We start from the raw sequence: 20,181 nt of genomic DNA on the forward strand, positions 1-20,181 counted from the left end.
GAACTTGGTTTATGTCGTTTCTCCGTCTCAACCGCGACACCATTCTGTAATTCCCCCCTTCTGTCTTTAGCCCATTGTGCTGGTTTAAATGGTATGAAATGGCAGAACCCCAACTGCATCCTGGGATGCCCACTCACCGGCCCCGTCTCTCAGGAGCCCCTTGGAATCCTCCAGCAACCCCCAGGAAACACTCTTGCCCATCAGCGAGCTGCCCGACCCCCTGCCCATCCTACACGCTGTTAGAGCTGCCAGGAGCACGGAGTTCCAACCCTGCCCAGCCCTGGAATGCCAGTGCCGAGGGGAGGGCAGAATAACAAGTGGAGAAACACTTCAAAATTCCACGTCGACACTAATCAATCTGACACAAACGAACCTCTGACACGGATTAGCCAGATCAAGAACAGGAACGTTCATGGGGTGAGGAATCGGATTTGCAAATCCTCTACACCGATCTGAACTGACACATCATTTTTTATTTTTTTGCCTTTGTTTCTTCTCTGGTTTCAACCGAGGCTTTCTGGTTTTGCCATCTTCCCGTGAACCTGCACTCGATAAATGCAGGTGTACATCGGGTTTCCCCAGTTGCTCTTCACAAAAAATTTGACATAGGAAAAGGCTCTGCGAAGTGGCGCGTTCTGTGAAGAGGGAAAAGGAAACAGAGGCGTTAAGAGCAACAGTGCAGTCAATGGATCTGCCCCCGCCAGCCCCGCTTCTGCACAGGAACAAGCTCCCAAAAGTGCTGTGGGCCCCTGTGCCCAGCGAGAAAACGTTCACGCTCTTCCTGCTGCGGACTTGCAGGCAAACCTGCTTTGCTCCCTGGCATCTTTCCCCCGCATGTGGACCATACCTTCAGAGGGAAGGTCTGGATGGGATCTTTCGCCACGTCATACATGAACGTCCCAAGCAGAGTTTCCTCTTCTCCATCCGCATCCACTCCCTTGGGGGCAAAGCACAAGGAGAGCAGCTCAGACTCATCCCAGCACTGAGGAGACGTACGTGCTGGATCAGCCCCGTCCCATTCCCAGCCTCTCCTGGGACTCCAGCACTCATCTGGCACTGGTTGGGCTGGAGCTCAGTCTCCACCTGAAGTTTTGGTGAAGAACCCTGAGGTGCTTTGGCCAGAATAAGTCTTGAGAGAGGAAATCTCTAGAGCCCTTGAAGTGTTGTGCCATGGCACGGCCGGGCTCAGGAGAGAGTGGGGAACAAACCTCAGAGGACGCACAAAGTCGCTGTCACGGCTTTGCCACAGGGCCAAATCCCAGGCAGAAGCACCCAGCAGAGACTTACAAAGACGGCGACGTCTCTGGGGGCGCTGGTGACAAACCCAGAGGGAGAGGCTTCCTTGGAGATGTGCTGCACGGTGACGGTGCTCAGATGGACTCGTGCTGGCAACCTGATGACCACCTGGCCCTGACGCCCTTGGAAAGGCCAGCAGTTCCCTGGGGAAACATCCGGCTGCAATGGAAACAGCAGAGAAATGAAGCGTGAGAGACCGCTGAGGCCAACACAACTGCTCCTGGAGTTTGAAGCGCAGGCACCGGGGTGTCTGTGGGGTCTGCTGCAGCTCGGAAGTGCTCTGAGCTCAGTCACGAACTTCCCAGGAAGGCAAGATGCCAGCACTGAGGATTTCTGATGCCATACCTGCAGAACAGCCTCAGGAGGGTTGGCAGGGTGAAACAGCCGTAAAACCATGCAGCTCCACTTCCCTTGGCAGCTGTAGGTCTGGGAAGTTCTCCGCATGTCAATGGTGGCACCTGGAAGGAAGGGAGGGCAGATGACTGCAAGAGGCCACAGACCAGGAGGACGCGGTGCTCAGACGCAACTCGTGAGGCCGCTGCCAGCTCCTCATTTTTCAGTCCTGTCCTCATTGCCGCTTTGGAGAGCAGCGCCGGGAGCACGGCTGGGCTGCTTGTGTCCATACCAGTGCTCTGCAGCGCCCAGTCAGACATCTCCACGGAGACTTCCGAAGCCACGTTGGATGCTGCCTGGGTTGAGAAACAGCACGGTCAGCCGTCCGAGCCCACCAACAAGCCCAAGGAGGCTTTCTCGGCGGTTCGGCCCAGCCAAACCTCCTTCCCCAAGTGCACCCTCACCTTCCTCGCGCTGCGGAGCTCCACCCTCAGCCGAGCCACCTCCTGCAGCAGGAGCCGCATCTTTTGGGTTTGTGCCGCCAACAAAGCCCGATAATTGCTGAAGGACCAGGAAAGCAGATCTCGTCAGAGAGTGGTCCATCCCCTCTGGGGAGCGCTGGAGCTCAGCAAGGAGCACAGACACGTGTGCTCGCCCGGCTTTGCGAGCGCTCCCCTCCTCACCAGGCTGAGCAAAGCGAAGGCCGGAGGGAAGGACAGGAGCCCCAGCTTTAGGAAAATGGGTGCAGGTAGCAGGAGTTGTTGGCTCAGGCTTCTGCACAGACCCAGTTCCAGCTCAGGAAACATCTCTTACCTCCGAGTCTGCCGTTCTGCCGCAGACCCACATGTCTGCTCCTGAAAGGGAAAAATTCCCCGTTAGAGTCTCCACTACCAGAGCTGCCAGGGCTCCCCAGGGGAGGCTTCCCCAGGAGACACGGCACAAGCTGCTCCTTCTTTGGGTCACCCTGCACGGAGGCAGGAGAGCCCATGATTTCTCCAGCCGCTGTCAGCAGCGCTCCCTTGCAGGAGTCACCCACCTCCATCCATCCCTTTGTCCGTGTTGACCACCCTGGCATCGAGGTCACGCAGTAAATGCCAAGAGCCACCAGGAGCAACAAGAGGATGACTCGGAAAAACCTCATGTCCCTCAAGAAGCGCATCCTCCGCATGTCCATCGCAAACCGCTTCTTTGTTGGGGCCATCTTGTGCCTGAAAAAGAGGGAGTCCAGGGGCTGCCAAGGAGCCAAGTCTCGAGCAAACCCCTTCACAGCTGGATTTGCGTTTTTAGGCTGAAAAGCTGCCGTTTGGGAAGCTTGCTGCTGACTGTGCCCAGGAGGAACATGATTTCTGTCCACACTGCTCAACACTACTGGCAGCTCCTGCCCAGAGGAAGAGCTGCAGGAGCACCTTCTGAAAGAGAAGGAAAATAATCCATAAAGAGCAAATGAAGACAACACTTGTCAGCAGCCTTGTGGTGTGGACCTCGCTCTCTCTCTTTGGCTAGGAAAGCAGGTGTGTTCTCACATAGAATCACAAAATAGTTTGGCTTGGAAGGGATCTTCAAAGCTCATTGAGTCCAACGTCCATGAGCATGAGCCATGAGCAGGGACATTTTCACCCTGATCAGGTTGCTCAGAGCCCTGTCCAGCCTGGCCTGGGATGTCTCCAGGGATGAGACATCTACCACCTCTCTGGGCAACCTGGGCCAGGCTCTCACCACTCTCGGGGGCAACAATGTCTGGGCTGGGGAACACGCCCTGCTCTGCCCTTTGCTTGCACCGGCCCTGGACATCCCCTTGCCCCTGTCCACAGCAAAACCTGTACTACGTACATGGTGAAGATGCACATGCTCAGCAGACGTGTCCACAGGGTGACCAGGGCACCTGCCCCATGGAAAGTGAGGCTGAACACCATCCCTGGGGAAAAAAAAAACACCAGAGAAAAATCAGGCCTGTCTCTTGAGGTCTCCTCTCCAGGAGCTCACGCCCAAGCACTTCACAGCGAGCAGCAGTGGCTGAACTTACATGCAATTTTTGTGGCCTTATTGCACCACTTTGCAGACCCCTGAGTGGCTGAGCCGGGACTTGACTTCCACAACCGTGTCACCAGCTCCAACCTCGTGCCGGGGCTCCTGCGGGAGGACAAAAGGAGATGCCGCTTGCCCACCAGCCCCACGCTGTGTGAGCCGAGGCCCTGGCCAGAGCTCGGCCTCGGGAAGCCTCGCAGGGGATGTCTCAGCTGCGGGGACAGAGGCAGAGGGATGGTGACTCCAGCACTGCCCTGGGCAGCCGGTTCCAATGCCCGACAGCCCTTTGCGGAAGAAATTGTTCCCCAGATCCAACCTCAACCTCCCCTGGTGCAACTTGAGGCCGTTTTCTCTCGTCCTGGCACTTGTTCCTGGGGAGCAGAGCCAGAACCCCCCTGGCTCCAAGCTCCTTTCAGGCAGTTCAGAGATCAGGTCTCCCCTCAGCTCCTGTTCTCCAGGCTGAACCCCCCAGGTCCCTCAGCCGCTCCCATCCCACTTGTACTCCGGCCCCTTCCCCAGCTCCATTTCTCTCTCCAGAAGCCTCTGCCATCTTCCCACGTTGCTCCCCGCCCCACGGGCCGTGTCCGGCCACGTCCCAGCTCCCACCCCGACCCGCCGCCCCGGGCAGGAGCAGCCAACTTCTTACCCGCTCGTCTGGCAGCAGCTCGGTCCTGCTGCCTCCTCTGCCGGCTCTTGGTCGGCCTTGATCCCCGAGGAGCCTCTGGAGGCCCCTTGGCGTCTTTTCTGGGATGCCTTTCTCCTCGCCATGGCTGGCAAAGGTGGGCTCCCCAGTCAGCGCAGCCCTTGGCCCGTCCAGGCACCAACCGCTCCAGCAGCCCCAGAGCACCCACAGCACAAGCTGCCTGCCCAGGGCAACAGCCACACGGCAGCTGGGGGCTCCTTCCCCAGGCGGGAAGGCCACGCTGGCCAACTCTGACCTCACAGTGGCGGCTCTGACGTCACACTGGGGCTCCCCAGGGCTGAGCAGGGTGGGGACTCGCTGGGGCGACACGGCTGCCACCTGCCCGGGCACAAACGCACCCTCGGCAGAGGAGCCAGATGGAAAACGGGGACGTTCACGGGGGGAGGAACGCGGTTTCCAACAGCCCGCAGGGAAGGAGACGGGACGAGCGCAGGTTCTGAGCTGCAGACGGGCAAACTTGGGCCTCGTCCTGTGGCTTCGAGTCGGGGAGTTGGCGGAGGCATCGACCCCCCAGCCAAACCAGCAGCAGTTTGGTGCAGGCTCCAGAAGAGGGAAAGGCCGGAGCTGCAGCCGGGCCCAGAACTCCCGTTGGGAAACCCCTGAGGATGCAGAACAACACACTGAACCGTGACAAGAAGTGGGTGCACGGAGCCTCCTGCAGACCTTTCCCACCGTCTGCCACTGGGCTACAAAACAGCCACTTGATTCCATCACTATGACAGCCTGGGGAGCTGCTGGGAGCTCTCTGCTGAGCAAGCTGCCTGTGCAGCGATGGTTTTACTGCTCATGGGTCAGTGGATGAGCCCAATTTAAGTTTTACATCAATCACTTAGCTTAATTAAATGCATCATAGATAGAACGAATCACCCAGTATGATAAGGCTGTGTGATTTTTAATATCCTCTTTGCTTCGTGGTACTTAGTGAGCTGAATATGCCGAAATCTGAAGCTGTAAAATTTGTATTTACCTAAATGGCTCCAGACTGCACTGACCATCTGTGAGATCAGGTCTGGTTCGCACTTTGCTGGGAAGAACGGAATCGACTGGGGAGAAAATAACGACTTCAAGGCTAAAAGGAAGACATGACAGGGCCTGTTCTGCATTTCTCTGGGAAGAAAAGGATTTATTCAGACTAAACCCCTTCAAGGTGATGGACTAGAAACAATATCGGCAGTTTAACAAAACAAAGGCTCATCGGAGATCAGTGAAAAAAGATCCAACGAGAAGCAAGAAGAGCCCAGACTCAAATATTGGACTGAATCATAGTGATAGGACAGGAAGGGATGGAGATGAGACTCAGGGATGAATCCATAGACAAGCGCATGGGGAATTAATTAACTAAAGATGAGGCAGTAGTTACCAGATGCTCCAGTGAGGAAGGGTTTGAACACTCACGTTTCACAGTCACAGAGATCCAGTGGCTTCTCTCTGAGCGAACAGGACGTGCAGATCTATACAAAAAACAGGCACAACTGTAAGAGCCCGTGAGCTCCTCTCCCGTCAGACGGAGATCGTAGTTGTAGTTTTTCACATTCGACACTGGGATGGAGACTGCAAGGCTGAAGTCAGTGTAGTTCTGGACTTCTCTGCCATAATCTGGAGACGAGGGGATGGAGCAGAGGAGCTTGACATAGTTCCCAGTTCTATAAACCTGCTGCTGAAGATCCAGGGAAAAAGTTGGGGCCACGGGAGCAGCTGGAAAACAAACGAAAAAAAACCAAAACAACACAACAAACCAACATAATGCAACACAGAACCCAAACAATTGGCTGTGCATTGACAGTGCACAAATCCAGTGTCATCACTCAGCCTAGAAAATCAGTTTACTCTTTTTCTGATTATTATTGAGGCAAATATGGAGCCTTGAACAACGAAACAGGGTCTGGGGGTCATTTGCATCTCTCTTTTCTCTGCCCAAGGGCAGAGGAAAAAAGGCCCCTGGATCTCAGAGCTCAGCGCAGCTTCCACAGTTTCTTTCCATTCACTGAAGTGCAGAAAATAAATATTTTCAGATTCCCAAAGTAAGAAGGCAAGTAATACAACCCAAACTCTGCTGGAAGCTTTCCTGGAGCTGACACAGCTGTCAGGCCAACAACTTCCTGCTTTCTGAGAGAAATCCAGGAGCATAAAAGCTTGTGAGAAGCCAAAGCAGCTTCATCTGTACACTGGCAACCCAAGGACAAGGCCAAGATGACGCTCTCAGGGAGGCTCGTGGCGCCAGCTCTGATGGCAGCCGAGCCGTAAGACAAGACCAACGTACCCTGAACCTGAACAGCGAGAGGAAAGCTCCGCTTGGAAGGGATTTCTTGTCCAGAGTCCTCCATGAAGTACATGTATGAGTACTCACCAGTGGACGCTTTTGTAGCTGTGAGCTGCAGCCAGGCAGTCGGTCGGGGGTATGGTGCTCACAGGTCGATTTGCTCTCCAGTTTGATTGAAGAACCAAAATCTGCCAATTTTCCACATCATCTCGGCCATGCACAGAGAAGTGAGATGTTCCCCTTCGTAACAAAAATGGTAACTGGGGTCTGTGGAGAGTGTACGGGATAAAAGGGGGTCTGGTGAAGAAAAAAAGGATTTGGAGGTTGGGAGGGAACTTTGCGTGAGGAAAAGTGAGACATCCCTTTTCCTTCCATTTTAGAAACCCCAACTCAACTAGAGAGCATCTTGGGAGGGGCCGAGCTGCACTTACCCACAGAGGACATGGCCAACGGCAGCAGCTGGAGGAAAGCTGGGAGAGGTCAGTGTTGAGACAACGAGAGCAAGGAGGCTGCAAAAGGGAGAGAAAAGAAATCACCGACGCAGCCACTACACAATGGAGTCCTGTCCCTTGTGGCCGCCGTTCCAGGGGGCAGCCCCTCCACAACGTCACAGATTCACACAGGTCGTGGTTCCTTTTTGTGCCACCGCGGCGTGGAAAGCCAAGATGGATTATGAAGAAAAATTAAAAACAATTTCACAAGCCAGTGAGGCCACACAGGGGAAAAAAAAAATAAATCTACCAACCTGAACTTATCTTTCAGTTACACGTGACATGTGTTGCATGAGATTACTTCTTCCGTCAGAAGTGATTTGCTGATCGCCAAGCCATTGATTGATATCGACAGTGGGAAATGGTATCTTGAAACTTAAAGAAATGGCGCTGCAGGAGAAAGGAAACTTTGGGGTTTCTGGCCAGCTTGAGGTGGGCTGTTGCTGGGACTCGAGATGTGAGGGCCTGGGTAGCTGTGGTGGGGCAGCCTTGGCTGGCAGACCAGCCCCACACACCCCTCAGTAGGACGGGAATAAAGAATATGACAAGCAAAAGTAAGAAAACTCATGGGCTAAGATTAAAAAAAAAAAGTGAGACAAGTAACTGAAAGAGGAAGAGAGAAAAAACCGGAACACGCGATGCAAAGACTCACGGGCTCCCACAAGCACAGGGAGATCCAGCAGACCCCAAGCGATGGCTGTCCCCCAACCCCACTTCCCTCCCTTTTTGCTGATGAGCACGATGTTACGGGGCATGGAATATCTCCTGGGACAGAAGGGGTCCAGTACCAGTACACGCTGGGGTGGACCTGCTGGAAAGCAGCTCTGCGGAGAAGGACTTGGGAGCTCTGGTTGACAACAGGTTGGCCACAAGTCACCAACGTGTCCTTGTGGCCAAGAGGCCAATGGTACCTGGGGGGTATTAAGAAGAGTGTGAGCAGCAGGTCGAGGGAGGTGAATCCTCCCCCTCTGCTCTGCCCGGGTGAGGCCGCATCTGGAGTTACTGGTTCCCCAGTTCTGGGCTCCCCAGTTTAAGAAGGACAAGGAATTACTGGAGAAAGTCCAGTGGAAGGACACAAAGATGCAGAGGGGTCTGGAGCATCTTTCTGATGAGGAGAGACTGAGAGAGCTGGGGCTGTTTAGCTGGAGAAGAGAAGCTGAGAGGGATCTGATCAATGGGATCAATATCTCAGGGTGGGTGTCAGAGGATGGACCAGACTCTGTTCAGTGGTGCCCAACGCCAGGGTGAGGGACAATGGGCACAGACTGACACAGGAGGGTCCATCTGAACATGAGGAGAAACTTCTTTGCTGTGAGGTGCCAAAGCCTGGAGCAGGCTGCCCAGAGCAGGTGTGGAGTCTCCTTCTCTGGAGACATTCAAACCCCCTGGACCGACCCTGTGCGATCTGCTCTGGTGACCCTGCGTTAGCAAGGGGGTTGGACCGGATGATCTCCAGAGGTCCCTTCAACCACAACCAAGCTGGAGTTCTGTGAGAAGAGAAGCCTCCGGGGAGACCTTATTGTGGCCTAAAAGGAACCTGTAAACAAGATGGGGACAGACTTTAGAGCAGGGCCTCTTGCGATAGGACAAGCGTGATGGTTAGAAGTAAAAGAGAGGAGATTAACACAAGATATAAAGAAGAAATTGTTGCCCCTGAGGGTGGTGAGAGTTTGGCCCAGGTTGGCCAGAGAGGTGGTGGATGCCCCACCCCTGGAGACATCCCAGGCCAGGCTGGTCGGGGCTCTGAGCAACCTGAGCTGGTGCAGATGTCCCTGCTCATGGCAGGGGGGGCACTGGGGGAGCTGGGAAGGGCCCTTCAACCCAAACTGTGACTCTATGTGGAAACCCAGGATAAGGTCTCAGCTGGACCCGAGAGGTGACAGATGCCGTTGGGTGATGTGGGTCTTGCTGTTCCACGTGCAAGGCAGCAGATCACATCAGCGGTTTTCTGCTGACAAGTGGCTCCCTCATGTCGAGCATTTGAATGTCGGGTCCTTGGGAACAGGGTGGGATGAACACAGGACAACAACACGTGCAGGTGCACGTCCCTTCTTTGCAACCCCCACTGATGATGCTGAAAAGTCAAGAGGCAGGCAGGAGGCGGACCCAAGCGTTTAAAGTCCTGGAGCGCAGTTTTGACCTGAGATGGATCTTCCTTAGATCATCAACTTGTTTCATCCCCTTGTTTGGGATGAACCAGCCCTAGCCTGACTCTCAAGGCAGGAACCAGCGCAAAAAAGAAAGCAGAACAACCAACCAGAGCTGATTTCATAAGAATCTACACTGGAAAGAAAATGGTGGCAGTGATATTTAACAGCCAGAGACATTTGCCACAATCAAGATCACATGTTGGGCACATCTCTAAGACCGCTACGGCAACGAGTTTTCAGACCAATTTTTCTTCATGTCCTGAGAATATTGATTTGCAATTGATAGGACAGGAGGAGAAGAAGAGGAAGAGGGAAGGGGAGGGGGAGACAGGAGGGAAGATGAGATCAAAAACCAGAAAGGAGAGAGGAAGAAAGAAGAGATGACAGCAGCAAAAGAGAGACTTGAGAGGGGTATAAGGCAGAAGAAGGGGAAATGATGAAAGAAAGGAGAAGAAGAGGGGAAGAAATGAGAAAAGAGGGGAAAAAAGATACCTGTATGGGAAACAAGTGGAGGAGCAGCGAGGGGAGGAGGAGCAGCAAGGAGAGGGGGCAAAGTGGGGGATGAGATGCTCACCAAGAAGCATCAGGAGGCTGTGACCATCACGGCATGGTGATCCAGGGGCTTCTCGAGGGTTTGTGCCAGCATGTCCAGGAAAGCAGCGAGCTGCCTGCTGGCCCTGTCCTGCCCGGTGGCTCCATCCTGCCTGGTGTTTCCCAACCACATTCTCCATTCATCTGACGCGAGCTGGGCGATCAGTGGGGCAGGAAGCACTGATAACAAAGGAGAAGCCACTGACCACAGCTGGGAGGAAGCTCGGGGGAAGCTGCACACTGGACGTGGTGTCTTTGGGCTGTCGTCATGTTTTCAGGGATCTTTTCCTTCCCACGTGCCCTAGATCACCTCTTTGCCCCAGGAGCCATCGTCTACCTTGCACTGGGGGACGTCGGTGGCCGTTCTCTCTTTTCCCTCAGGCACCTTCCTCACGACGAGTGATGAAGAGGAGCAGCAGTAGCACAGTCCTTGATTCTTGTCCCCATTTCCCACAGGATCCAACCTTCCCTTTCCGTTTTCCCTCAGCTCCCATCACGCCCAGAGGTGTCGATAGTCTGGTGATCTGCAGCAAAACGGCCGGGAAGGGACGTCGGCCAACGAGTCGCATGAAGATGGTTTCCACAGCTTCCTCCTGCACCAGACCCGGGACGGCATCAGTGTTTGGAGTTACTTTTGCTTTCTCGGAGACACTGCAAATAATGAGATGTCAACATTAACACCTCATGAATACATTGAGCTTTCAGTTTCACTATCGCTTTATTCAGCATGGCTGTAGATAAGGGTAGCAGCAAACAGTCATTGAAGCTTAAAGAACATTTTTAAAATCAGTACCAAGGCCTCATATTTGTTCTGAAGCTTTTATTTTCAGGGAATAATACTGTTTAAGGGTCACTTTGGAATGATTTGGAAGCTGCAGAGGACTCAAGGGCCCATCTCGAGATGCACCAACATCCAGTTAAAACATTTGTTTTGGAACAAAAAAAAGAAATTGTTTCCTTCTCCCTTCTTCCTCAGACAGAGCAGAGGCCACAAGCGAGGCCCCTGTTGAGCAAAGACGTGATCCAGGTAATCCCCAGACTTTTTAGCAGGGCCTGTTGCGACGGGACACGGGGTGATGGTTTTAAACTAAAGGAGGGGAGATTCAGGCAGGACATGAGGAAGAAACTTAAAACAATTTTTATATTTTATTGATTCAGGCTCTGCTGAACTGAGCCTCCAAGAACGAGGTGGGGCTGAGCTGGGGTTTGTAAAACGGAGGGAAAAGGGATGTTTCACTTTTCCTCTCACAAAGTTCCCTCCCAGCCTCCAAATTATTTTTTCTCTCAGAGAAACCCCGGGATCACAGGGGACCCCCCCCCCCAGGGATCCCAGAAACCACCGAGACCCCCCAGCCCCACAGGGACACTCACAAGAACCCCTGGGAGCCCCCCAAACCCAGGGTCCCCTCCAATAACCCCTTTCCCCCTCCCAACCCCCCAGGGACCTCACAACCCACCCAGGACCTCCGAGGGGCGGCTGCATGTGCAGGGGGGCTCTGACACCCCAAAAGTGATGGGGGGCATGGGGTGATATGGACCCCTCTGTCGTATTTTGGGGGCTCCCCGAGTTGCCATCCCCCCCACTTTGGAGTTTTTGTACAAATTATCTCTATATTTGTAGCTGGGGGGAAAAAGTGGCCCCTCCCCAGTCCTGCCCCCCCGACCCAGGGGGTTCTGGGCGGGTTCTCTGGGTCCTCCCCACCAGCACAGGGTGGGGAAATGAAAGGATTTTGCACAGAAATATTAATTACTGGTGGGAATAAACCGATTTGAGGCCTAAATCAAGAGATTTAGTCTTGTGATCAGAGTGATATTGGCTATTCAACTGTTTAATTACAGAATTTTTAAATTACGGAATTCAGATTACAGAATTTTTAATTACAGAATATTTAACTGTTTAATTACAGAATTTTAATGTGGAGCGGGACCAATGAAGCGGGTTTTAAGCACAAGGCTCTAGAGATTACCACTACCTCTGACAGACATTTAATCCCAAGGAATTTAATTGGAAGTGAATTTAATTTGAAATGTTCTTTATCAAACTGTTTAGGTCATATGCAGCACTTCTGAGACACAAAAATGTTTTTAATGTAAAACGCTAATGCCAGTAAATTTACAACAACATTCCCTTCCATGAAATAAAAATTCAATAAAAACCTCAATAAAACTTCAAAATTTTTTTTGGTTTTTAGTTAACATTCAAATGTCATGTTTAATTTTACACGTTTGATTTATACACCAGAGGCCTCGGTGCAGGCGGGGGATCCCGGGGCGGGGTCAAGGGGACATTGGGGGGTTTATGGGGGGCTGTTTTGGGGTAAAAAAGGGGGATATGGGGATCAGGGGGATTTTGGGGGAGTCGCGGGGGCGGGGACCGATCGGGACGTGCAGGCGGGGATCCCCGGAGGGGATGGGGGTCCGGAGCGGTATTTGGGGGGGGTGGGCAGGGTCAGAAGGGGAGTCCTGAGTCTTCTCCCCCCCCTCCCCGAAGAGACCCAGGGCCCCCAACTCTGGTCCCGGCTGCACCGCAACCCCCCCCAATCCCCATAGCCCTCCCTGCACCCCCAGAGCCCCCCCGTGCCCCCCCACAACCCTCCGGAACAACCAAACCCGCCCACCCCCAGCCCCCCGCCGCTCACCCGGGACGGAACCGGCGGCGATCGCGGCCCCGGCGCTTTGCTGAGGAGGATTTTTACCGCGGAACTGCGGGCGGGGCGGCGGCGATCACCGGGACCCGCCCGCTGCCGCCCGTCAGCAACATGGCGACCGCCCGGCGGGGCCGCACCCGGCGGACTCAACTCCCCGCGCCGCCGCTGCAGCCGCAGGAACCGCCCGGGGAAGCGGCGCTCGGGCGGCAGCGGCGGGACGAGCCGCCATAGCGGGGCCGCCGCTCCCGGGGCCGGCTGCGTGGCCACGCCCCCCGCACCGCCATTGGCCGCACAGCCGGCGTGTCACCGCCCCTCAGGATGCACCCTGAGCCGCGATTGGCCTAGAGACGGTGTCGTGATGCCCATTGGCTGTGCCCCGTACGGCCGGAAGCCCACTCGGAGCGCCGCGCACGCGCAGTGTCTGCAGGCACGGTTCCGCGCCTGCGCACTGCGCTCCCCCGCCCTTCGCGCCTGCGCAGCGCGGCCGCCCCGTCCCCGCTTCCGGTCCAGGATGGCGGCGGCCGCCGCGCTTTCCCGCGGCGCCGTCGCCCTTTGCGGCCTCTTGTTCCTGCGGCTGCAGCGGGGGCGGCGGCTGCGAGAGGCCGCACGACGCCTCCGGAGCTCCCGCCACCGCCGGGCTCAGGCGCGGAGCCGCCGCCTCTTCGCTTCGCTGTGGCTGCGGGAGCGGTTGGGCGCAGCCCGGGCCCCGGCGGCGGCCCCGGGGCGGGAGCGGCGGCTGTGGAGCAAAACGCGGAGCTCGGCGTTCTGGGAGACGGTGCGGGCCAAGGCGTTCAGCCGCGGGGAGTGGCGGGAGAACTTCCGCCTGGGCCCGGCCACCTTCGACTTCCTGGTGGGGCGGCTGCGCGCGGCCATCGAGCGGCGCGACACGTCCATGCGGCGCGCGGTGCCGGCCGAGGTGCGCCTGGCGCTGACGCTCTGGCGCTTGGGCGCCTGCACCGAGTACCGGGCGGTGGAGCAGCAGTTCGGCGTCTCCCGCTCCACCGTCTGCAAGATCCTGCGCGACGTCTGCGAGGCCGTCGTGGCCAACCTGGCCCCGGCCTTCGCCGCCCCGCCGGCCGCCGCGGGCGGGTTCGCGCTGCCGCAGCTGGCGGGGGTGCTGGCGCGGCTGCGCGTCCCCATCCGCGCTCCCGCCGAGGACGCCGCCAGCTACAGCGCGGGGCGCGGCTGGCACGCCGTGGAGCTCCAGGCCGCCGTCGACGCCCGCGGCTGTTTCTGGGACATCGAGGTGATGCCGCCAGGTTTCAGCCTCCGGCGCTCGGCTCTGTACCGGAGGGCGCAGCGTGGGGGGCTCTGCCCCGCGCCCCCCGCTCAGCTGGGCGGAGTGACAGTTCCCGCGTACCTGCTGGGCCGCCCCGGGGACCCGCTGCTGCCCTGGCTACTGCGGCCGTTCAGCGGGTTGGAGGCGCGGGGGCGGCGGGGGCGCCGGCGCTTCAACGCGGGGGCGGTGGCGGCGCGGGCGGCAGCCGCAGGGGCGGTGGGGAGGCTGCGGGGCCGCTGGCGGTGCCTGCAGAAACGCAATGACACGGACCTGGGGTTCCTGCCTACGCTGCTGGCGGCCTGCATGCTGCTGCACAATGTGTGCCAGGCCCGTGGGGAGCCCTGTCCCCGCCACTGGCTGAGCCCCATGGCAGAGGAGGGCGCAGAGGAGGGGGAGCGGGACGGGGAGAACGAGGAGGAGAAGGGGGAAGGGAATGAAGAGGAGGGGGCGGCTGCACGGCGCATCCGAGAGGCGCTGGCTGCTGCGCTGCAGGGCTGAGGGGGAACCCAGGCATCCGGACCAACACATTGGAGGGACCCAGAAGTCCCGGACCCACATCTGGGGGGACTCAGGAGTCCAGGACCCACATATTGGGGGGACTCAGGAGTCCAGGACCCATATATTGGAGGGACCCAGGAGTCCGGGACCCACATATCAGGGGACCCAGGTGTCTGGGAAGGCTGTTGGGTCATGGCAATAAAGTTGTGTGTGGAAAGGAACTCTGGAAACATCTGGTTTCACCTGAAAACTGGGGGGTGGGGTGATCACACCTGGACCCCTGCACCCTTCAGTTGGAGCCAGTGACCCCCAGGTTGGTCCTGGCCACACAGCGGGGGGTTCCCTCCCCTCTTGCCCCAAAATTGGGGCTTTTTATTTTTCCTAAAGTTGCTTTTATTTCAATAAATCAACATTATAAAAGGGGATGGGCAGAGGGGCAGCCCCAGATGCTGAGTTCCACGTCCCCTCCCCATTCACATGTTGTCACACATCACCCCACAACTGCCAGAAACTGCCCCATATTGCCCCAGGGGCACCAGAATCACCTCAGGGCTCCAAACGGCGGCCAGAGGGACACAAAGGCCTGGTGCTGCTGCAGCTTCTCTTCATTTCTGGAACTGCTCCTGAAGCCGTGACAGCTCGTCCTTCCATGTGAGTCTCAACTAGATGAGAGCTCTGGCTTTCCTATAACCAGCCCTATCTCTGAATTCGTCTTTCTTTCCATCCTTGCGTCCAACTCTCAGACGCTTCCTCTGCCCTGCGGAGCTTCCCTGGGAGTTTCCCGTTTCTGGAGCGGCCCTCCCGACAGCTCTGCTTGTTCTGACTGTTGCTAAAGCACACAAACCGGCGATTTTTAGATCATTCCAGCCCATTCACACCATGAGTCTGTCCAACAGAGACTGTCTGGGCTCTTCTTGCTGCTTCTTGGATCTTTCACTGATCTCGGATGGGCCTTTGTTTTGCTAAACTGCCAATATTGTTTCTAGTCCATCACCTCGAAGGTTCTGTTCAGTCTGAATAAATCCTTTTCTTCCCAGAGAAGTGCAGAACAGGCCCTGTCATGTCTTCCTTTTAGCCTTGAAGTCGTTATGTTCTCCCCAGTCGATTCCGTTCTTCCCAGCAAAGTGCGAACCAGACCTGATCTCACAGATGGTCAGTGCAGTCTGGAGCCGTTCTGGTGAATACGAGCGGAATTTTACAGCTTCAGATTTCAGCATATTCAGCTCACTAAGTACCATGAAGCAAAGAGGATATTAAAAATCACACAACCTTATCATTCTGGGTGATTCGCTGTATGTAGGAAGCATTTAATTAACCGTTTCAGTGTGTTAATCTTCCTCGGGGGTTTCCCAACGGGAGTTCTGGGCCCGGCTGCAGCTCCGGCCTTTCCCTCTTCTGGAGTCTGCACCAAACTGCTGCTGGTTTGGCTGGGGGGTCGATGCCTCCGCCAACTCCCCGACTCGAAGCCACAGGACGAGGCCCAAGTTTGCCCGTCTGCAGCTCAGAACCTGCGCTCGTCCTGTCTCCTTCCCTGCGGGCTGTTGGAAACCGCGTTCCTCCCCCCGTGAACGTCCCCGTTTTCCATCTGGCTCCTCTGCCGAGGGTGCGTTTGTGCCCGGCAGGCGGCAGCCGTGTCGCCCCAGCGAGTCCCCGCCCTGCTCAGCCCTGGGGAGCCCCAGTGTGACGTCAGAGCCGCCGCTGTGAGGTCAGAGTTGGCCAGCGTGGCCTTCCCGCCTGGGGAAGGAGCCCCCAGCTGCCGTGTGGCTGTTGCCCTGGGCAGGCAGCTGGTGCTGTGGGTGCTCTGGGGCTGCTGGAGCGGTTGGTGCCTGGACGGGCCAAGGGCTGCGCCGACTGGGGAGCCCACCTTTGCCAGCCATGGCGAGGAGAAAGGCATCCCAGAAAAGACGCCAAGGGGCCTCCAGAGGCTCCTCGGGGATCAAGGCCGACCAAGAGCCGGCAGAGGAGGCAGCAGGACCGAGCTGCTGCCAGACGAGCGGGTAAGAAGTTGGCTGCTCCTGCCCGGGGCGGCGGGTCGGGGTGGGAGCTGGGACGTGGCCGGACACGGCCCGTGGGGCGGGGAGCAACGTGGGAAGATGGCAGAGGCTTCTGGAGAGAGAAATGGAGCTGGGGAAGCGGCTGGAGTACAAGTGGGATGGGAGCGGCTGAGGGACCTGGGGGGTTCAGCCTGGAGAACAGGAGCTGAGGGGAGACCTGATCTCTGAACTGCCTGAAAGGAGCTTGGAGCCAGGGGGGTTCTGGCTCTGCTCCCCAGGAACAAGTGCCAGGACCAGAGAAAACGGCCTCAAGTTGCGCCAGGGGAGGTTGAGGTTGGATCTTGGGAACAATTTCTTCCCCAAGGGCTGTCGGGCATTGGAACCGGCTGCCCAGGGCAGTGGTGGAGTCACCATCCCTGGAGGGGTTGGACAGATGGAGATGAGGTTCTCAGGGACATGAGGTGGTGACGGGGTTGGGGTAGCAGTTGGACTCGATGATCTTGAGGGTCTCTTCCAAGCAAAATGGTTCTGTGATTCTATGAAGAAGACCCCGTGGCTTGCGAATCCCCCGGTCTGTGGGGAGGGCTCTGGGCTGGACGGCCAGCTCGCTGTCCCGGCCAAAAGCCAGGGTGCAGCAGGGGCTTGTGGGGAGGCCAGGATGGAGCAGGTTCTTCTCTTCTGCACCAGAGACCCTGTGAGAGATCCTGCCAGATCCTGCCAAGTGTGGGATGGACCAGCTTGAGGAGACGGGGAAAGGAGAGGGGGGACCCCTGGCAGCAGTCCAGCTGTGCTGCCTCTGTCCCCGCAGCTGAGACATCCCCTGCGAGGCTTCCCGAGGCCGAGCTCTGGCCAGGGCCTCGGCTCACACAGCGTGGGGCTGGTGGGCAAGCGGCATCTCCTTTTGTCCTCCCGCAGGAGCCCCGGCACGAGGTTGGAGCTGGTGACACGGTTGTGGAAGTCAAGTCCCGGCTCAGCCACTCAGGGGTCTGCAAAGTGGTGCAATAAGGCCACAAAAATTGCATGTAAGTTCAGCCACTGCTGCACACTGTGAAGTGCTTGGGCGTGAGCTCCTGGAGAGGAGACCTCAAGAGACAGGCCTGATTTTTCTCTGGTGTTTTTTTTTTCCCCAGGGATGGTGTTCAGCCTCACTTTCCATGGGGCAGGTGCCCTGGTCACCCTGTGGACACGTCTGCTGAGCGTGTGCGTCTTCACCATGTACGTAGTACAGGTTTTGCTGTGGACAGGGGCAAGGGGATGTCCAGGGCCGGTGCAAGCAAAGGGCAGAGCAGGGCGTGTTCCCCAGCCCAGACATTGTTGCCCCCGAGAGTGGTGAGAGCCTGGCCCAGGTTGCCCAGAGAGGTGGTAGATGTCTCATCCCTGGAGACATCCCAGGCCAGGCTGGACAGGGCTCTGAGCAACCTGATCAGGGTGAAAATGTCCCTGCTCATGGCTCATGCTCATGGACGTTGGACTCAATGAGCTTTGAAGATCCCTTCCAAGCCAAACTATTTTGTGATTCTATGTGAGAACACACCTGCTTTCTCAGCCAAAGAGAGAGAGCGAGGTCCACACCGCAAGGCTGCTGACAAGTGTTGTCTTCATTTGCTCTTTATGGATTATTTTCCTTCTCTTTCAGAAGGTGCTCCTGCAGCTCTTCCTCTGGGCAAGAGCTGCCAGTAGTGTTGAGCAGTGTGGACAGAAATCATGTTCCTCCTGGGCACAGTCAGCAGCAAGCTTCCCAAACGGCAGCTTTTCAGCCTAAAAACGCAAATCCAGCTGTGAAGGGGTTTGCTCGAGACTTGGCTCCTTGGCAGCCCCTGGACTCCCTCTTTTTCAGGCACAAGATGGCCCCAACAAAGAAGTGGTTTGCGATCGACATGCGGAGGATGCGCTTCTTGAGGGACATGAGGTTCTTCCGAGTCATCCTCTTGTTGCTCCTGGTGGCTCTTGGCATTTACTGCGTGACCTCGATGCCAGGGTGGTCAACACAGACAAAGGGATGGATGGAGGTGGGTGACTCCTGCAAGGGAGCACTGCTGACGGCGGCTGGAGAAATCATGGGCTCTCCTGCCTCCGTGCAGGGTGATCCAAAGAAGGAGCAGCTTGTGCCGTGTCTCCTGGGGAAGCCTCCCCTGGGGAGCCCTGGCAGCTCTGGTAGTGGAGACTCTAACGGGGAATTTTTCCCTTTCAGGAGCAGACATGTGGGTCTGCGGCAGAACGGCAGACTCGGAGGTAAGCGATGTTTCCTGAGCTGGAACTGGGTCTGTGCAGAAGCCTCAGCCAACAACTCCTGCTACCTGCACCCATTTTCCTAAAGCTGGGGCTCCTGTCCTTCCCTCCGGCCTTTGCTTTGCTCAGCCTGGTGAGGAGGGGAGCGCTCGCAAAGCCGGGCGAGCACACGTGTCTGTACCTTGCTGAGCTCCAGCGCTCTCCAGAGGGGATGGACCACTCTCTGACGAGATCTGCTTTCCTGGTCTTTCAGCAATTATCGGGCTTTGTTGGCAGCACAAACCCAAAAGATGCGGCTCCTGCTGCAGGAGGTGGCTCGGCTGAGGGTGGAGCTCCGCAGTGCGAGGAAGGTGAGGGTGCACTTGGGGAAGGAGGTTTGGCTGGGCCGAACCGCCGAGAAATCCTCCTTGGGTTTGTTGGTGGGCTCAGACAGCTGACCGTGCTGTTTCTCAACCCAGGTAGCATCCAACGTGGCTTCGGAAGTCTCCGTGGAGATGTCTGACTGGGCGCTGCAGAGCACTGGTATGGACACAAGCAGCCCAGCCGTGCTCCCGGCGCTGCTCTCCAAAGCGGCAATGAGGACAGGACTGAAAAATGAGGAGCTGGCAGCGGCCTCACAAGTTGCATCTGAGCACCGCGTCCTCCTGGTCTGTGGCCTCTTGCAGTTATCTGCCCTCCCTTCCTTCCAGGTGCCACCATTGACATGCGGAGAACTTCCCAGACCTACAGCTGCCAAGGGAAGTGGAGCTGCATGGTTTTACGGCTGTTTCACCCTGCCAACCCTCCTGAGGCTGTTCTGCAGGTATGGCAGCAGAAATCCTCAGTGCTGGCGTCTTGCCTTCCTGGGAAGTTCGTGACTGAGCTCAGAGCACTTCCGAGCTGCAGCAGACCCCACAGACACCCCGGTGCCTGCGCTTCAAACTCCAGGAGCAGTTGTGTTGGCCTCAGCGGTCTCTCACGCTTCATTTCTCTGCTGTTTCCATTGCAGCCGGATGTTTCCCCAGGGAACTGCTGGCCTTTCCAAGGGCGTCAGGGCCAGGTGGTCATCAGGTTGCCAGCACGAGTCCATCTGAGCACCGTCACCGTGCAGCACATCTCCAAGGAAGCATCTCCCTCTGGGTTTGTCACCAGTGCCCCCAGAGACGTCGCCGTCTTTGTAAGTCTCTGCTGGGCGCTTCTGCCTGGGATTTGGCCCTGTGGCAAAGCCGTGACAGCGACTTTGTGCGTCCTCTGAGGTTTGTTCCCCACTCTCTCCTGACCCCGGCCGTGCCATGGCACAACACTTCAAGGGCTCTAGAGATTTCCTCTCTCAAGACTTATTCTGGCCAAAGCACCTCAGGGTTCTTCACCAAAACTTCAGGCGGAGACTGAGCTCCAGCCCAACCAGTGCCAGACGAGTGCTGGAGTCCCAGGAGAGGCTGGGAATGGGACGGGGCTGATCCAGCACGTACGTCTCCTCAGTGCTGGGATGAGTCTGAGCTGCTCTCATTGTGCTTTGCCCCCGAGGGAGTGGATGCGGATGGAGAAGAGGAAACTCTGCTTGGGATGTTCATGTATGACGTGGCGAAAGATCCCATCCAGACCTTCCCTCTGAAGGTACGGTCCACATGCGGGGGAAAGATGCCAGGGAGCAAAGCAGGTTTGCCTGCAAGTCCGCAGCAGGAAGAGCGTGAACGTTTTCTCG

General features: G+C 56.9%; 2 protein-coding genes and 1 long non-coding RNA gene across 3 annotated transcripts; 2 read left to right on the forward strand and 1 right to left on the reverse strand.

Annotated features, from left to right (window-relative positions):
* Nucleotides 1–464: 464 nt before the first annotated feature.
* On the reverse strand, nucleotides 465–12,740 carry LOC135999727 (sperm-associated antigen 4 protein-like). Its single transcript, XM_065653283.1, has 15 exons — nucleotides 12,489–12,740; nucleotides 9,833–10,500; nucleotides 7,049–7,126; nucleotides 6,705–6,914; nucleotides 5,753–6,052; nucleotides 3,653–3,759; nucleotides 3,460–3,544; nucleotides 2,666–2,837; nucleotides 2,443–2,483; nucleotides 2,094–2,190; nucleotides 1,922–1,985; nucleotides 1,642–1,754; nucleotides 1,288–1,455; nucleotides 848–937; nucleotides 465–635 (listed from the first exon to the last, which is right to left on the reverse strand). The coding sequence occupies exons 7-15, from the start codon at nucleotides 3,540–3,542 to the stop codon at nucleotides 504–506; spliced, it is 960 nt and encodes a 319-aa protein (XP_065509355.1). The 5' UTR covers nucleotides 3,543–3,544; nucleotides 3,653–3,759; nucleotides 5,753–6,052; nucleotides 6,705–6,914; nucleotides 7,049–7,126; nucleotides 9,833–10,500; nucleotides 12,489–12,740; the 3' UTR covers nucleotides 465–503.
* A 267-nt stretch (nucleotides 12,741–13,007) lies between these two features.
* On the forward strand, nucleotides 13,008–15,419 carry LOC135999588 (putative nuclease HARBI1). The gene is made up of 2 exons (XM_065653151.1): nucleotides 13,008–14,925; nucleotides 15,018–15,419. The coding sequence occupies exon 1, from the start codon at nucleotides 13,009–13,011 to the stop codon at nucleotides 14,272–14,274; it is 1,266 nt and encodes a 421-aa protein (XP_065509223.1). The 5' UTR covers nucleotide 13,008; the 3' UTR covers nucleotides 14,275–14,925; nucleotides 15,018–15,419.
* Nucleotides 15,420–18,772: 3,353 nt separating this feature from the next.
* LOC135999621 (uncharacterized) lies at nucleotides 18,773–19,284 on the forward strand. Its single transcript, XR_010607696.1, has 3 exons — nucleotides 18,773–18,847; nucleotides 18,956–19,019; nucleotides 19,187–19,284. It is a non-coding gene; the product is annotated as an uncharacterized LOC135999621 (long non-coding RNA).
* Nucleotides 19,285–20,181: the final 897 nt, after the last annotated feature.

This window comes from Caloenas nicobarica, chromosome 29 (genome assembly GCF_036013445.1).
Source record: "Caloenas nicobarica isolate bCalNic1 chromosome 29, bCalNic1.hap1, whole genome shotgun sequence".
In the NCBI taxonomy this organism is placed as follows: Eukaryota; Metazoa; Chordata; class Aves; order Columbiformes; family Columbidae; genus Caloenas; species Caloenas nicobarica.

Excerpts from the sequence above, each read along its gene's own strand:
- LOC135999588 (XM_065653151.1), top strand. The coding sequence starts at position 13,009 with ATGGCGGCGGCCGCCGCGCTTTCCCGCGGCGCCGTCGCCCTTTGCGGC.
- LOC135999727 (XM_065653283.1), bottom strand. The coding sequence starts at position 3,542 with ATGGTGTTCAGCCTCACTTTCCATGGGGCAGGTGCCCTGGTCACCCTG. Across the intron at positions 2,191-2,442 it reads GCAGAACGGCAGACTCGGAG|CAATTATCGGGCTTTGTTGG; the intron begins GTAAGAGATGTT and ends CTGGTCCTTCAG. Across the intron at positions 636-847 it reads TCCAGACCTTCCCTCTGAAG|AACGCGCCACTTCGCAGAGC; the intron begins GTATGGTCCACA and ends CCCTCTTCACAG.